Genomic DNA, 19,125 nt, shown 5'->3' on the forward strand with positions numbered 1-19,125 from the left:
CCGCCTCCTGCCACATACCTCCCAGCGTCCGATAAGATCTCACAGGATGGGCCGTCTCCGGGTGCCGTCGACTACACAATGTCGACTGGCGGCTCCTCGGGGGAGAGCATTCTCTGTAGTGGCCCCGGCCCTATGGAATGATCTACCCCCTGAGATCCGGACCCTCCCCACTCTCTCAGCCTTCCGAAAGTCTACTAAGACCTGGCTGTTCCAGCAGGCCTGGGGCTGCTGATCCTTGATTGAGTTCCAGCCCCACTAAGAATTGAGTGCATGTTGTGTTCTTTTAACTTGCTTTGTCTTTGTATTTTAAATTTTTTAGTATTTTTAAATTGTTTTTATGTAAGCCACCCAGAGTCCTTCGGGATTGGGTGGCATACAAATTCATTAAATCTTGAAATCTTGAAGATGTTTCCCTTGAACTGAAGAAGCTTCTTGGATGAGAAGCAAAATGTCTTCAAGGAAAAACAAAGTCCAGATGCCTTTTGAAAAAACACCTTTGGGACAACCATGACCTAGATGACAGAGACTCTCCATAGACAATAATTTGCATAATGATATCTTGGCATATGTGACTTCATTACGGTTTCTACCAGACTGTTCAGATAGAACATTGTTTCTCAACCCGAGCAACTTTTAAGATGTGTGGATTTCAACACATAAGCATGTTGTCTGGGAAATTCTGGGGGTGAAACTTTACAGATCTTAAAGTTGGCAAGATTGATAAATACTGTGATAGAAGCTAAAGTATGAAGATAGGCATTGTGGATTCAAAAACTCAAATATTGTACCACATGTCCAAGAACAGTGTATTTTATCCAGATCAGCTATTAATACGTTTTGCAAATAACTATCAGTATATACATTTTTAGAGCCATTGGCACTCTGTATAGTAAAAACATGATAAATGAAAACCAAATGCAATCACAATCCATCCAACGTATGTTCAGATCCAAATAAGCTCACAGGACCACGCACAATTTTCTTGAGACAGGCTCATATGTCATAATTCTTGCATTACATCATTTCCCTTCACCAAGAACAAACACAAAGCAGAAACAGCTGCCAACTTTAACAACTACTTTCAACATCCTTGATTCTAGGTGAAAATAATAGATTTTATTAAATGCGTGATTCCAGCTATCTAGCTATCATATATGGTGATAGTACTATGAGGTAGAAAAATGCCTCTTCTACGGGACACAATGGACATCAGAACCTATGGTTGAGGGTAGAAATTTTCAGAAGAGTTTGTTTCTTGAAAATATGAGCTTCCATCCACATGACCCAATAACAATTTAAAAATCCATAAAGCAGTGTTCTTCATGGCAGTATTGTCAGATGTGTCTAGAATGCAAGTCATAAGATTCCAAAGATTTATAATCTCAATGCATCTAGAACAGGGGTGTCAAACTCGATTTCATTGAGGGCAGCATCAGGGTTGTGTTTAACCTCAGGGGGGTAAATGGGCATGGCCATGGTAGACGTGGCCAGCTCGACATCCTGCAGCCCTCTGGTACAAGCACCGCAGGTCAGTCCTTCACTGTTTACAGGATAGCCTCACAAGCCAGATCTAAGCACCCTCTGGCCCATGGGCCTTGAGTTTGACACCCCTGACCTAGAATTTTCCAATTTGAAGAACCTCATGACTTATAGTACAGGATATATTTACTTTACTAGTGATGTCCCCTGCCATAGTTGATATGTTATGTGTTTGCCATATTACAGAATACTATTTTTTCTAAACTTTCTTGTAACAGTGTGTATTCAACATTCAGAGTTTTATTTCCTAGTTTCCTAGCTTATTATTACTGAATCACCTTAAAACGTTGTCTTAGGGCTTACTGGAGAAAAGAATTTAAAGGATTCTTAATTTAAAAGAAAGAGACTAGTGTGATTAATTGTTATTAGAGATTCATTTTTACAAGGTCAGTTCTGAAAATTTTGTTGCATTATCTCTTCTATCTTTAGGTGCAAGATACATAATATGGAGCACGGCAGTCATTACAGGAGATGGAGGCACAGGAGGGACAAGCTTTGAGAAAAAGAAGGGGCCTCATTCAAATTTTCCATACAATATTACACAGATTCACTATAGTTGCTACATCCTTAATTCACTCCTGACTGTTGTTGCAGCTTCACTTCACGTTTGTGACATCTCACATTTAAGTTTTGCCTATACCAAAAAGTACATGTAACCAACTTACTCATTGAGCAAAGGCATGGATGTTCTTCTCTTGCTTTTCTGCATCATATTGGCCTGATTCCTAAGGGAGATACGGATGAGTGATGGAGCCAGCCGACATGGTTCCCCATCCACTTGCATGGGGATGGACTTATACGTCAGTAGAGTCACTTCTCGACACTGATGCAACCTCTCTCCATGACCTCCTACTTGAAGAGCAGCCTTTCCATGGCATGAAGGAGGAGAAAAGAGAGGAAATATTTATATGAAGATCTTCCTTTCTTCCCTTTCCAAAATAAAATAAAGTTTTAAAAGATTCTTAGATGGTATGTGCACTTCTTGCCTTATCTTAAATAGAAGATGGCCAAATTGTGTGGCCAATATACCACTTTTCATTACAGAGTTATCTTGCTAATAGCCTACAACAGCCTGTCTTCAGTTCAGTCCTGATATCATGAGATAAATCCTCCTAAGGGCTTTTTTTTTACAACAGTAGGCAACCAGGAAGTCTACTTCATCCATTGTTTAGATTGGGAGGGATTAAATGTGGGAGATATTTTCATGGCATGAGGGACAATCTTTTGAAAAATAATTGCTCCTTGCAGTATCCTTATCTGCCACATCTCAAAACCAGTACCAAAAAGAAAAATATTAAGTAGAGAGAGAAATCAGTTGCTTGCAAACTATTTTTTCAAGCATAGGAGTGGATAGTGGTTTACCATCCTTCATTGTTTCCTTAAATTGACAAATATATCCAATACAGATGCATAAAGGTAAAGGTAAAAGCTCCCCTTGCACATATGTGCTAGTCGTTCCTGACTCTAGGGGGCTGTGCTCATCTTCATTTCAAAGCCGAGGAGCCAGCGCTGTCCAAAGACGTCTCCATGGTCATGTGGCTGGCATGACTAAATGCCTAAGGTGCACGGAACGCTGTTACCTTCCCACCAAAGGTGGTTCCTATTTTTCTACTTGCATTTTTACATGCTTTCAAACTGTTAGGTTGGCAGAAGCTGAGACAAGTAACGGGAGCTCACCCTGTTACACGGTGCTAAGGATTTGAGCCGCTGAACTGCCGACCTTCTGATCAACAAGCTCAGCGTCTTATCCACTGAGCCATGGCGTCCCTCTACAGATGCATACCAAATGCATGTTTATTGCCAATTGCCCTTTAATTCATTTTGTATGCTTTTTCTCTTTTGCTCTAATTGCCTGATAGCCGAGTAACTAGTATGAGAAGAAATTTATTTTAAAAAGTACCCACCAAGGATGCCATGGTGAATCCAATGACCTCAATGTAACCGTCATCATGTCTCTGAGGTTCAAATTCTCTATGGTCTCCTGGATTACCCCAGGGCATTGTGCCAGCACAATACCTATAGAAAGAAGTTGAGGCTGTTAGGACTTCAGTGAACATTCAGCCAATTTTATCTTCATCAGAAACTTATATAATCAAGCACATATGTAGCTTTGTTCTGTACAAACGGTGTCTAGAGGTTTTTCCTTTGTTACAGTTATTCAGGAAAAATAATAATCACTTTTCCACATAGAATGTAGACTTGCTTTTGAGGCAGGGACTAATTATGTTCATCTATTCTATTCTATTCTATTCCATTCCATTCCATTCCATTCCATGGATATAGGAAGGATTCACAGAGTGAAGACTCATTCTTTCAACTGAGATAGGAATACATGGCACCACAGTTAGATTATTTTGATGTAGAAAAGTGTGTAAATCCCAGAGCAGGTTCCCTCATGAGACCAAGATATTCAAGTTGTTTTGGAAGGAACAGACTGAACTTGACCCACCATCTGCAGTCCTCCCATTCTCGGTGGTATAATCTTGTACTTTGATGCAGTTCTCTGAATATAATGCAAAATATGGGTGAGAAATATGTCTCTTCAAAAGCAGATTAGAATTAGAATTGATGTTCTGGAGAATTCTCAAACTGCCTATCCATTTTGATGGCTCAAAATAAGAAGACTTCGGAATAATTTTATCAATATAGGCTGGTATTCTGAGACTATATCACTCTTATCTGATATGGTTTTTTTAGGCTCAAATAGTGGTTGACATAGGTGATATCTATAGATCCTTACTCATGGAGTCTCACATTGGGGAAAGAACCTTCCAAGTGAGATATTGGGGCAGTGGAAGAGAAGGTCACAGAGGCAGCAATGGTCATGATCATGACAACAAGTTTTGGGCTATACTATGCATACAGTCATCTTCAGTTTATTGCAAAATAGAAGTCTGTGAGTCTCTCAGGTACTGTTAGGAATTTACTATTGAACAATAGATAAGCATATCAATGCATATGTTTATTTTGTTCGAATAATAGGAAAGCAGTGACAATGATTACTTTGATATCAAGGTGGGTAGCATTTGAAGGACTGAAAGGGCTTCAGTTCAGACTTCTGACCTTCTGGAGGTCTGCTGAAGGTCTTCTGATGATGGTGTAAAGGTAAAGGTTCCCCTCACACATATGTGCTAGTTGTTCCTAACTCTAGCGGGCAGTGCTCATCTCTGTTTCAAAGCCGAAGAGCCAGCGCTGTCCGAAGATGTTTCCGTGGTCATGTGGCCGGCATGACTAAATGCTGAAGGTGCACAGAACACTGTTACCTTCCCACCAAAGGTGGTTCCTATTTTTCTACTTGCATTTTTACATGCTTTTGAATTTCTAGGTTGGCAGAAGCTGGGACAAGTAATGGGAGCTCACTCCGTTACATGGTGCTAGGGATTCTAACCGCCGAACTGCTGACCTTTCTGATCAACAAGTTCAGTGTCTTAGCCACTAAGCCACCGTGTCCCATTTGATGATGGTGAGACATTCCATAAAATCATCCAAAACCTGAACAAATGGCCGAATCATACCACTGAAATCCAGCCCTGTTACCCTCTAGTTTTGGCAATGTGTACTAGAAAACACATGTAGCCTGCACCCCATGAATTCCCAATTGTTTTGAAAACCATTAACTCCACACACAAAAATAGCCAGAAGGCTTCAAGAAATCTGTCGGTTTGTGTATCTGTGAATGCACACTCATACACATCTTTAAATCACTCTTGAGTCCTGGCAACTGTCTGGACAAGTGTATGCCATTTTCTTGACAACATTTGACAACAAAAATGGTTTGCCACTATCTTCTTCTTAGAGTTGAGAGGGAGAGAAACTCACCCAGCTGACCTACTGCCTAAGGCAAAACAAAAACCAACTGGACTTTCCATTTGTAGCATTATAACCATTATACCAAACTAGCTTTTTTTTTCAATTGCAATATATTTATGAAATGCTCTTCCTGCATAGAAGGTCTGATACAGGACAGATGAAGGTCAGCATAACCATCTCCAGATGGTCCAGGAAAAAAATATATTGAGAACTTGTGCTGACCCTATTCAGTTTAAAAATAAAAATTCTCAAACACTACTTTAAAAAATATTCTAACAAAAATCCAAATCTTGTATTACCTTACTTTTCTGGTGGACACATTGATTCATTGACGGGGGTAGGGTTTTATGGGCTGCTAGTGTGACAATACTTTTTAAAAATTGGGTCAGAGAAGTGCTGTGTTATTATAATACTGTATGATATATCCACAATATTCTAACAACAAACACAGTATTTCACATCCACTCATGAAATGAAGAAGTTGGCTCTTTCATGGTCAAACATACAGCAGAAATAAAATGGGATTTTGTTTTAATTGTGCATAAAGTAAAGGTAAAGGTTCCCCTCGCACACATGTGCTAGTTGTTCCTGACTCTAGGGGGCAGTGCTCATCTCCATTTCAAAGCTGAAGAGCCAGCGCTGTCCAAAGACATCTCCATGGTTATGTGGCTGGCATGACTAAATATCGAAGGCGCACAGAACACTGTTACCCTCCCACCAAAGGTGGTCCCTATTTTCTACTTGCATTTTTACGTGCTTTCGATTGGCACCATGCTGGGACAAGTAACGGGAGCTCACTAGGGATTCAAACCGTCAAACTGCTGACATTTCTGATCGCTGAGAAGTTCAGCATCTTAGCCACTGAGCCCTTTTAATTCTACATAGGGGGAATTAAAGGCAGGACTGGAAATGTTGAAAAACTTCAATCTTATTGGAGATTGACAGTGGCCAAATTATAAGTAAAAAAAAACTGTGAAGGAAGGATACGAAAAAAAGTGTATAGATTTGGAGAAAGGCAGATGATCATACAAGAAGAGCAAATCAGATTTTTTTAAAAAAGCACCAGAATAAATCTGTTTTCTCTGTGTCTCTCCCCCTCCTGAGCTCAATAAGACCAAGTTCATTCAGACACGAAACCTTCAGTAAAATTCACAAGCAGAGTTTTCAAGCGCTTCATAAAATCGCATCAGGAGATTTCGGCAGCAACCCTGACATTATGCAGGCTACCTACTCTTCTACTATTCCTAATAAATTCCTAATAAATACATTTTGTTTTATTTATTTGGAGAAAGCTGAAGCTTAAACAAAACAAAATTTGGGTTAGAAAAATCTGCTGATCTGAATATTTAAAAAAACAACACAGGTTAGATTTGAGTGTTTCTTTGGACTCATAACTGATTTTATCTGCTGGCCTTCAACAAATAAACTTTGACCATAGCACTCATAAGTGGCTAGGAAAGCTTTTGAATTAAAGAACAGGAAGAGAGGAAGAATGAGAAGATGTATAAAAAAAGTCGAAATGATACTAGTGGTCCTCAGACAAACAAGATCAATCACAGTTTGCCTGAAATATTTGGTAGACTGACACACTAAAGTTGAGAGCCATTACGGTGTAGTGGTTAAGGTGCTGGCCTAGAAACCAGGAGACTGTAAGTTCTAGTTGTCTCTTAGACATGAAAGCTAGATGGGTGAACTACATTCTCTCAGCCCAACACACCTCACAGGGTTGTTGTTGTGGGGAAAATGGAAGGTGGGGGCACTAGGGAGCATTCTGCCTTGAGTTGACAAAAAATACAGACAGGATAAACCAAATAAATAAATACATTAAAGTAAATGTATGCACAACGTTTTTGCATGCCTGTTTTCCACTCTTTTGAAACATCTAACAAAGATTCCATTATATGACTCCTAGAATTAAAAAAAAATTACCTGGGTATGTTTAAAAATACTATACATTGAAATTTCAGCTCTTGAATCTTAGAAGTCAAGTCAGTCCCATCACACTGCCAGAGAGTAGGAGAAAGAAAATGAAAGCAAACATGAACAAACTTCATAACAGAGTAATCCGTTGATGAGAAACAGGATCTTGAAAGTTGAGAAAAGAGCACCCTGTTTTCCCCAAAATAAGACCTCCCCAGATAATAAGCCCAATCAGGCTTTTGAGTACATGCCCTAAAATAAGCCCTCCCCAAAAAATAAGCCCTGAAAATATTGCAACACTGCAGCAGCCATGAGGTGACCATCCTCACCGCCTTCTGCACCTCAAAAATAATAAGACCTCCCCAAAAATAAGGCCAAGAGCTTATTTCGGGGGTCAAAAAAAATAAGAACCTGGGAAAACACAGTAGTTTGGAGCTGTGGATATACAATACAAATCAGAGTTCCCTGAAGCTACAAACAGGTATAGAATCTTAGTAGGTTGCAGTACAAGATTCAAGTTATTTGATTGGGATGCCTACCTAAGAGGATCTGGCAGGTGGACAGGTACTTTGGAAGATACCAAGTTGAAGACTGTAATACTTGGGAGTACACCTTTTCTGTTCCTAAGTACCTTCTATCTTCAGCAGTATGCTTATTGGTGTAACAAAATCCATTTGGCGAAGTTCTAGAAAAGGAGTGTCAAACTCAGGGCCAGGGGGCCAGATCTGGCCCAGGGGGTGCTTAGATCTGGCCCGCGGGGTCGCCCTGGAAACAGCAAAGGACCAGCCCACAGTGTATCTGCCAGCAAAAACAGAGCTCAGGAGGGCTGTGCGTGGCCCTCTCGGGCTCCGTTTTCAGCCACGATGGCCTGGGGGGGGGGGGGTGTGCAGCCCCTCAAACTCTGTTTTCACTGGCAGAGGGCAGCAGGAGGCTGTCACAGCTGAAAACAGAGCTCGGAAGCATGTTTTCGCTGGCAGAGTACTCGGGCCACCACAGATGCCCCCGACACGAATGATGTCAAGCTGGCCACGCCCACCCTGGCCTGATGCAGTCCTCAATGACATTGAATTTGACACCCCTACACTAGGGGCTCTGCACTGGGGTCATTATGTTGTTACTCTAACAATTCATCAATGTTACCTAGGAGAAATGTTCTGCCAGGTTTGGGGGAACTGAAAGCATAAGAAGTGAGATTGTTTCAGTGACTAATTGAATCATGCACCTAGAGTAGATTCATACCACATCCTAAAAACCTGAGTTAAAAACCTGAGTTAAGACAATACTTCTGTTCACAGGGCACAAATACCTAAGCAAATCATTTTTCTATAATAGCTTAACACGGTGATTGGCCATAGTACCAGAGTAATTGTAGATTCCTACAATCTTCTGAATCATGAACAATCCATTCCCATTTTAGCTTAGTCTAATGCAGCGGCCCCCAACCTTTTGGGCACCAGGGACCAGCTCCATGGACAAAGATTTTTTTTGCAGACTGGAGGGGACGTGGTCTTGCAGGCTGCCTGCATCCCGGGGGTTGGGGAACCCCTGGTCTAGTGTATTGTACAAACCCAGATTTTAAACAATGTAATTATAGGTTATGTCACGCAGAAGGATATCCTTCACCATATAAAAAACTTCAGCCAGCTAGGAAAAAAGGCAAGCAGTCAGTTCTGGACAAAATCAGAATTGGCTTGGGACCATTCACACTGAAGCACATTAATAATGCACACACTTTTCCAAAATTCTATAAGTCAATAAAAATACCTTACCCAGCATCTTGTTTCTCCTACCTTATTTTATCATATATTTTATTTTATTCTTTTTATTTTATTGTATTATTTTTATTCTTTTTTATTTTATTGTATTATTTTTATTCTTTTTTATTTTATTGTATTATTTTTATTCTTTTTTATTTTACTGTATTATTTTTATTCTTTTTTATTTTATAGTATTATTTTTATTCTTTTTTATTTTATTGTATTCTTTTTATTCTTTTTTATTTTATTGTATTCTTTTTATTCTTTTTTATTTTATTGCATTCTTTTTATTCTTTTTTATTTTATTGTATTATTTTATTCTTTTTTATTTTACTGTATTATTTTTATTCTTTTTTAAAATTTAATTTTTATTTATTATTTTATTAATTTTATTATTTATTGCTAGGTAAGGCTCCAAACAAGAAAGATTAGACCTGTGTGAGGAATCTCCCATTTTTTCCACTGAAATGTGGTGGGGGGGGGGGGTTGGTCACCTTACAAATTTCCCTAGAAGCACTCAAGGCACAAATGTCCAGGTTCAAATAATTATTATACTTTGGACACATTATGTGAAGACCCAGCTCTCTGGAAAAGGCTATAATGCTGGCAAAGGTTGAAGTAAAGAGAAGAAGGCAATGACCAGCAGCCAGGTAAATGGACTTAGTTACCATGACAATGGGGGAGGGCACCATTACAAAATTTGAAGGACCAGGTTAGGGACAGATCACCATGGGGAAAATGTATGTGGCTACTAAGGGTTTAAAATGACTTGATGGCACATAATCAGTCGATCATAGCTTTCTTTAGCACTTCTTAAAGCCAGAAGATATTACTTTGCAGGTGCAGCTGATGTGGAAAAGCCTCTTCCAGCTACTCCTAGTGCCCAAGGACAAAAATGAAGCAGGTGAAATATGAGTAATGTGTGGTTTTCTCAATACTTTCTTAGCAAAGCCCCACTCAAAGATTTGCACAACCTTAATAAATTCCATGTGCATAAACAAATGTACAAACAAGGAGATTTCAATCATGCCCAGAAAATAAGATAGTGTATCCGCTGAAATTATTTCCCTGTCTTTATCATTTGTTTTCATTTAAAGGCATCAAAGTCTTGTTTCTATTAAAAATGGTCGATTCAGGCACCCAACCCAGGACCTTCATTCATGGTGATATAAATGAAACTGTCCTTCACTCATGTTCATGTAAATGAAAATGGCCTTCACTCATGTTAATATGAATAAAAATGTCTTCAATATTTTTCCTAGGCTTCAGATCAAGTGTTCAAGCTGACAGGTCATTTCCCAGATTATAGTCATTAAAAGAGACAAAATACTCTATTATACTTACCACAACTTTCACATGTTTGGATAAATCTCTAGAGCTTCTCTGAAGGAAATCTGAAAAAGCTGCCTAGATTACAGGAACAGAAACAATACAGAAAGGTGAAATATATTTTTTCCTGAAATTCTTGACAGTATTTCTAGAACATCAAGCGCAAACTTTAAGTAAACTTGCCCCTTAGAAAGCAGTCTGTACAAAACAAAGTACTGTATATGATTTCTACTCTTGATTATGACTTATTTTCCATGTCAACAATTATAGAAATACTAGTCAATAACATGACGCTGCCTGGGTATTTATTTATGGGGGAGGGAATGTCCGGACCAAACGTAATTTCTAATGTTGGATTTTCCCCCTTACCAGAGGGAGCCCCCTTGTCGAGTACTGTGAAGCAGTTACCATGGCAACTCCACTGCACTGTACAGTAGAAGCCATTTTAAAGCACAACAGGCTGTATCTCAAAGAAACACACACCACAAGGGGTGTTAGGGATGTCTTACCTCCACAGTATTTGTTTCCAGAGAGTAAATAATCTGTGTACCAAGTTTGGTTGAAATTCGTTCCAGAGTTATGCTGGAACATACGCACGTGCACGCACACACAGAGCTCTCTATCTAACTATCTATCTATCTTTATCTCTGTGTGTGTGTGTGTGTGTGTTTGTGTGTGTGTGTGCGCACGCGCGCGTGTGCATATATTTATATAAGTAATGTCTGCTCCATTTATATGCAGCAAGAGTCAAAGTAATACCCATAACTGGATACACTTAGCATGGTTTGACAACAGGAGTGTCAAACTCAATTTCACTGAGGGCCACATCAGGGTTGTGTTTGACCTCAGTGGCCAGGGAGGCATGGCCAATGTGGGCAGCTCGTCAAGGCTCTGTTTTTGGTCAGCCCTCCACCAGCAAAAACAGAGCTTGGAAATGCCACTCACAAGCTCCATTTTCTCTGGCAGAGGCACAATGAGCCGGTCCTTCACTGTTTCCAGAGCTGCCCTGCGGGCCAGATCTAAGCAGGCAAATCCGGCCCCCGGGCCTTTGAGTTTGACACTCTTGGGTTAAGGCATCAAGCTAGAGTCTATGTGTTTTAGTCCTGTCTTAGGCATGAAAATTGGCTGGGTGACCTGGGCCAGTCACTTTCTAACTTCACCGAGCTGTTGCTTTGGGGAAAACAGGAGGAGGAAGGTGTACTGTATATGTTTGCTTCCTTGGATTACTTATAAAATAATAAAAGGGATTTTTTTTAAAAAAACACCTAATAAATAATATTTAGATAGAAGCATACCGATAGGTGAAAATTTATATAACATGTTTTTCTGATTCCTCATCTAAACTACATGTCGCAGGAACAGTACCCAAAGTTTCTTTTCTATTAGAATGTATATAATTTTACACTTGTTCCTTTTTAAACCTTCGATGCAATAATTCTATATACAGATATCAGTAGCTGTAAGTCCTACTGAACTCTGTTAAAATGTTTTTATTTTCCATTTTTCATTTTCATACAGTCACATATATACTGTGCATAGCCGTTATTGTAAACAATAACAATGTTATTGTTTACAACATTAAACAATAATCACAGCAATTCCTCTTGTCAACAATACCCCCCAAAATAGAAACCCAATATACCTCTTCCACTCTCCATACACCTCTTTCTTCCGCCCCCCTCCAACTTTCTATCTTCCCTCCATCATTCCCCTCTACCCTACTTCCCCTCCCCCTCTACCACTCTCTCTCCCAGTCCACTCCCTCCCTTCCTTCTCACCCTCCCTCCCATCCTCTCTCCCACCCTCTCTACCCCTCTTTCTTCTATCCCACTACTCCTCCCCTTGGTGTATTTCTACTATATGTCAATGTATTCAGCTTGTCCTATTTTTACAGAGAAATTAAAGAGAAACAGTATACATGTGAAATCGCATTACATTGAAATCTAACACATAGTATATATCCCCCTCCCCCCCTAACACCCCACCTCCCTCCCCCCCCCCGACTTCCCAGAGCCCATACACGGTATAGATTTTTAACAAACACCGTCTAAAATATATTGAGACAAAAGAAATAAAAAAAGAAGTTAATAACATCTCTACATTGATCTTAGCTTCTTCCTGTTACACTAACTTTGAACAGTTTAAATTATTCCTGATCTTAAGCATAGGCTACCTGGAATTTCTTAGTCCCATATTTGTTTTGTATATAGTCAATCCATTTTTTCCAGTCTCGTTTATATCTCTCATTTGAATGATCTTTAAGATATGCCGATATTTTAGCCATCTCGGCTAAGTTTGTAACTTTCAATGTCCATTCTTGAGTTGTAGGCAAGTCTTCCTTCTTCCAGTATTGCGCCACCAACAGTCTTGCCGCCGTTATTAGGTGCAGAACCAAGTTAGTCTCTACCACTGTAAAGTCAGTACATATACCTATACCTGTTGCTTTGGGGAAAACAGGAGGAGGAAGGTGTACTGTATATGTTTGCTTCCTTGGATTACTTATAAAATAATAAAAGGGATTTTTTTAAAAAAAAACCCTAATAAATAATATTTAGATAGCAGCATACCGATAGGTGAAAATTTATATAACGTCTTTTTCTGATTCCTCAACTAAACTACAAGTCGCAGGAACAGTACCCAAAGTTGCTTTTCTATTAGAATATATATTGTTTTACACTTGTTCCTTTTTAAACTTTTGATGCAATAATTCTATATACAGATATAAGTAGCTGTAAGTCCTACTGAACTCAATAGACCTTTTTCTCATTAGATATGCCTAGGACCATGCTCTTAGAATGATATTGGCTTGAATAGAATAGAATAGAATAGAATAGAATAGAATAGAATAGAATAGAATAGAATAGAATAGAATAGGGGTAGGGTAGGGTAGGGTAGGGTAGGGTACCGTTGGAAGGGACCATGGAGGTCTTCTAGTCCAACCCTCTGCTTAGCCAGGAAACCCTATACCACCACTTTAGTCAAATGGTTATCCAACTTCTTCTTAAAAATAGCTCAGTGTTGGACTATTCACAACTTCTGGAGGCAAGTTGTTCCACTGATTAATTCTTCTAACAGTCAGGAATTTTCTCCTTAATTCTAAGTTGATTAGTTTCCACCCATTGCTTCTTGTCCTGCCCTCAGGTGCTTTGGAGAGTAGCTTGGCTCCCTCTTCTTTGTGGCAACCCCTGAGCTATTGGAACACTAATATCGTGTCACCCCTAGTCCTTCTTTTCATTAGACTAGACATACATGTCAGGCCTACAGCCATATTCCTTTCTGGATCTTTGGCCTGCCACACTTTCTTTGGCCTGCCACACTTTCTATTATCTTACTATGCTGTTTCTAATGGGGGAAATGGGAGGGGGGATGGTATGGAGTAAAATGCTATGTAGCCAAAATAAAATTCCTTCCTAGAATCCAAGGTCATTCTTTGTCTCTATACACCTCTGCACCTGATTGGAACTGGATGGGTAGAACTGCCAGTATGGCAGTGGAAGATAGGACCATGTGATCGACTTGTAGGTGTGGGGGATCATGAACTTTCAACTAGGTGGGGAAAACCCAGGAAGCTCAGATTCGGGCTTTCCCAGATGTGCCAACATGACTCTCTTAATAAATTGGAACTTTGAGCAATATTTTGCCTTGGACTCTGATTTAATTTGGGATGTTATTTGGAATCCTGACATTAACCCGAACAGTTCCTGCAACCGTTCTTCATATGCTTTAGCCTCCAGTCCCCTAATCATCTTCTCTGCACTCTTTCTAGAGTCTCAACATCTTATTTATTTATTTATTTATTTATTTATTTATTTATTTATTTATTTATTTATTTATTTATTTATATTTATTTATTTATTTCCAATTGCTCAAAATAATAACAAAACAGAAATCAGAGGAAAAAAAGAGACTATATCAACTCACCCCGGCATAAAACATTTTATTTCGAAATCGGCTGTTGAATTTTTCAGGATTTGCCTCTGTAACAAGGAAGAAAAAGAAAGCAGAATTTAAAAACTCTTTTTACAAAGTCCATTAAACACTACATTGGCTTTACACACTTAGCTTTTTCAAGAAATAACAATGAATCAAAATGGTGATATGAACTGGCAGTGAAGAAGTGTTATCTAAATTAAGTAATGAAGTGCCTTTCCATAATTCAAGGAAGATTGAATATTTACTTAAGAAATGAGAGAAAGAATAATAGTATCTCAAAGACTAGCATATTACTGAATTACCAATTTTCTAAGGCTGCAAAATTCTTGACTTGCATAGTTTATAGGAGAGATAGCTGCAGCCCCCGAAAACTTGTAATAGTTGATGCCAAGGTACAATTTTAATATGGTAGAAAGAGAACATTATTACATAAATTATTAAAAAGCAACCATATTAATGTTGTTTAATTTTAGATAAATATAAATCAAATCGATTTTATTAACTCTCCTGTTTTTACTTGCTGTTAGGCTTCACAGGTCAGGCCTGGCCATAAATCTCAGTGTTTCAAATTCAAATAGCTATGAAGATTCTCAGTCATCCAGGTCAGGGTTGTCCCAAACATCCCAAACATGCTTTTTCAAGAGACAACTGGATTTCTTGTTTTTCTTTGAAGACATTTCGCTTCTCATCCAAGAAGCTTCTTCAGCTCCCCACCATCCAGTCAGAGCTGAAGAAGCTTCTTGGATGAGAAGTGAAATGTCTTCAAAGAAAAATAAGAAAATCCAGTTGTCTCTTGAAAAAAGCATGTTTGAGAGCTTAAATTCAAAATCCACGCAAAGCTTTCAGACACAGCTTGGCAAGATTAGTCTGTTTATTTCAGACAAGAGTGAAGCTACGTACATGCTGAAATGTCACCTACTGCATTACAGGTAGTCCTTGACTTACAACAGTTCATTTAGTGACCATTCAAAGCAGTGGTGGGTTCCGGCTCCCGTTGCAACCGGGACACAACCGGTACAACCAGTGCATGCATGCGTACCCACCGCCCACAACGCTTCAGCTCAATGGTATGTTGCGGGCCTGATGCAACTGGTACGGTGCAACGGGATCCGGCATCCATCACATGAAAGCGTACAATGCGTACATGCGTACTTACCATCTGTGATGCTCCAGCTCCTCGGTGGAGCGTCGCGCAGGCACCGTACACTCTGTGCATGGAAGCCCCAAAGAGCTCAAATACAGGTAAGGACAGGTGGGCCCTCCTGAGCACCGTACCAGAATGGTACCCAGTGCTCCCATACCGGGGCGTACCGGTCGTAACCCACCACTGCTCCATCTGCTTGGCAGAGCGCTGCACAGGTGCCAAACCTCTTGTGCGCATGTGCAAATGCCCTGTTCGGCTCAAATAGAGGTAAAGAGAGAGGGCAGGCAGGTGGGCCCTCTGGAGCACTGTACAAGAACAGTACTTGGTCCTCCCAGCAGGCACTGGTACACCCATACAGGGGCATACTGGTCATATCCCACCACTGATTCAATAGCAATAGCAATAGCAATATCAGTTTGACTTATATACCGCTTCATAGGGCTTTCAGCCCTCCCTAAGCGGTTTACAGAGTCAGCATATTGTCCCCAACAATCTGGGTCCTCATTTTACCCACCTCGGAAGGATGGAAGGCTGAGTCAACCTTTGAGCCGGTGAGATTTGAACCACCGAACTGCAGTTATCAGTCAGCTGAAGTGGCCTGCAGTACTGCACTCTAACCACTGTGCCACCTTGGCTCGATTCAAAGTTACAAGGGCAATGAAAAAAGTGATGTGTCAACATTTGTCTTTTTTATGACCGTTACAGCATCCCTATAGTCACTTTATCAAAATTCAGATGCTTGGCTACTGGTTCATATTGATGATGGTTATAATGTCAGAAGGTCATGTGATCCCTTTGGTGCCCTTCTAACAAGCAAAGTCAATGGGGAAGCCACAGGTTCATTTAACAACCCTGTTAACATCTGGCAAGAAAGGTCATAAAATGGAGCAAATTTCACTTACAAAACTGTCTCACTTAGCAACATAAATTTTCTGCAATTAGTCAAGGGCTACCTGTATATAGAAGTCAAAGTCTATGTATTGGACTATGTTCTGTGCCTGTATTTCTGAGCCATTGGATACTTGGCTGTTCCTTTGACAGCCATGGAAAACACCTAATATATGCATATATATAAGGTAAAGGTTTGCATCGCACATATGTGCTAGTCGTTCCTGACTCTAGGGGACAGTGCTCATCTCCGTTTCACAGCTAAAGAGACAGCACTGTCCAAAGACATTGCCGGCAAGACTAAATGATGACTGTGTATGGAGTGCTGTTACCTTCCCACCAAAAGTGGCCCTATTTTTCTACTTGCATTTTTAAGGTTTTCAAACTGCTAGGTCGGCAGAAGCTGGAACAAGTAACGGGAGCTCACTCTGTTACATAGCACTAGGGATTTGAACCACTGAACTGCCAACCTTTCTGATCGACAAGCTCAACATCTTAGCCACTGAGCCACCGCATCCCATGCCGATATATAGAAAGCACCTAATATATAGTTCTGTCTACCTGAGAATTGCTGGTTTGCTTCATGTTTTTCTCCTACTCTTTGGAGCAAAGCATTTGGAGATAGAAACTCTGATGTTCATGTAAACTAAAGCATCGCTTCCCCTGATTTATATAGAAGATATTTTAGCTTATGGCCCAATTAACTATGGGTTTGCCTCAACTGGCAACTAAGAGACACAAGGAGAGCTCTCCCAATCCTTTGGAATATCCAGTTTTCTGCTAATGGCAGCAGTAAAAAAACATCTTGGTACAGGTGGGATTTTAAAAAACAAGAATTAGCAGTTAAGCTCCTGTAAGAGCTAAGAAACAGAAGGAAATGGCAGAGGAAAGGAGGTTTGAGGTTGGTGGGGGGGGGTAGAAACTGACTGACACCCCATCAACTAAATACAATCTCTGTCTCTGTCGCTCTCGCTCGCTCTCTGTCTCTCGCTCGCTCGCGCTCTCTCTCTCTTTTTATCTCTCTCCCTCCCTCTCTCTCGCCCTCTCTCTCTCTCCCTCTCCCTCTCCCTCTTTCTCTGTGTGTGTTTGTGTTTGTGTGTGTATGTTCCAGCATAACTCTGGAACACCTCAAGCAATTTCAACCAAACTTAGTACACAGATGACTTACTCTCTGGGAAAAAATACTGTGTGGGTAAGACACCCCTAACATCCCTCGGGGGGGGAGTGTTAAGATATAGCCTGTTGTGCCTTAAAATGATTTCTACTGTACTGCTGTAAAATGGCTTCTATTGTACAGTGCAGTGGAGTTGCCATGCTAACGGCTTCACAGTACTCCATAAGATATCTCCCTCTGGTAAGCAGGAATATCCAACATTAAAAATTACATTTGGTCTGGACATTTTCCCCCTATAAACAAATACCCAGGAAACACCAGGTTATCACCTAGTACGCAATAAGAATATAGCAAAATCTATTTTTAAAAATCTAATTTCCCCCCATTATGTTAAAGCAGAGTTGTGTGTAGAAGAGAACAGCATTAAGAGAAAACATAGGTGCTATCTGACCAAATTCTTGCTTTAAAATATACAGCTTGTCTTGCCATAGTTTTTCTCTCTTCTCTGTTTATTGAAATGCATATGCATGTATTACACTGACATCTCTGGAATAACATTCATTTATCCTTTATTAAGTGTTATGGCTTCATTATTAAATAAATCTTCCAACGCAGAAAGCATCAGTCAAAATATTTAGCTGCAAGCATATTTGGCAAGGATTCCAGCCCGTGTTCCTACAGAATAAAAGTGCTACTGTCAACCTTGTCATTTATTTGCCTTTTCCATGAGACTTCATTATGAATTGGACTGCTTGCTGCCTTTGTAACATGGGGAAAGAAAAACATGCATTCGCTCTTTCCATCAAGGAGACAGACCTTTATTTAATCTGGCATGTCAAGAAAAATGAGGTGTGGGGGAGAGAAACTTTTTCAATTGGGCTTGATGCTAGCATGAAAAGGACAATTAAGGTTTTATGTTCCAAATTCATAGGAATAAATCATCCAGATTCTAAACAGTTTTAGGTATTGTCAGTGTATTCTCCCACTATCCACGCACATACTCTCATGCAGGGGTGTCAAACTCAATTTCATTGAGGACCACATCAGGGTTGTTTGACCTTGGGGGGAAGGCTGGGTGGGGGCATGGCCAGCATGGGCATCAGAGGTGAGTTGCTGCTGGTTAGGCCCGGATCGGCAGAACCAGTAGTAGCAGTGGCGGAAGGCTCCATCCACCCGCCCGGACACTTCTGTGCATGCGCAGAAGTGTTGTGTGCACGTGTGTACAAGTGTACCTGAACCGGTAGTAAAAATATTAGCAACCAGCATGACCAGTTCAACATAACTTGTGTCAGGGGCACCTGTGGTGGCTCAGGTGCTCTGCCGGAGAAAATGAGTCCCAAGATCCATTTCAGCTGCGATGGCCTCATGCAAGCCTCCGCCAGTGGAAACTGAGCCCAAGAGGGTCACATGCAGCCCCCCTGAGCTCCGTTTTTCCTTGCAGAGGCACTACAGTCTGGTCTTTCTCTGTTTCCAGGGTGGTCCTGCAGGCCAGATCTAAGCACCCTGTTGGCGGATCCAGCCCCTGGCCCTTGAGTTTGACACCCCCGCTCTAATGCAATGCAACTTTTGATAAACTGGTGCCTTTCAGATGCTCTAGATTACAATTGTCATAATTCCCAAACTGGAGGGATGAAATCTAATTTTTCCACAGGTCACAGACTTTGAATTAATTGTAATACACAGACACTATA

General features: G+C 40.3%; 1 protein-coding gene across 1 annotated transcript in view; it reads right to left on the minus strand.

Annotated features, from left to right (window-relative positions):
* The window catches only part of DGKI (diacylglycerol kinase iota), a 328,663-nt gene that overhangs the window by 107,670 nt on the left and 201,868 nt on the right, over nucleotides 1-19,125 (minus strand). The window contains 5 exon segments of the mRNA XM_032220500.1: nucleotides 2,205-2,404; nucleotides 3,444-3,555; nucleotides 7,279-7,352; nucleotides 10,371-10,433; nucleotides 14,277-14,332. Coding sequence (XP_032076391.1) covers nucleotides 2,205-2,404; nucleotides 3,444-3,555; nucleotides 7,279-7,352; nucleotides 10,371-10,433; nucleotides 14,277-14,332 — 505 coding nt within the window.

Source organism: Thamnophis elegans, chromosome 7, assembly GCF_009769535.1.
Source record: "Thamnophis elegans isolate rThaEle1 chromosome 7, rThaEle1.pri, whole genome shotgun sequence".
NCBI classification, from domain to species: Eukaryota; Metazoa; Chordata; class Lepidosauria; order Squamata; family Colubridae; genus Thamnophis; species Thamnophis elegans.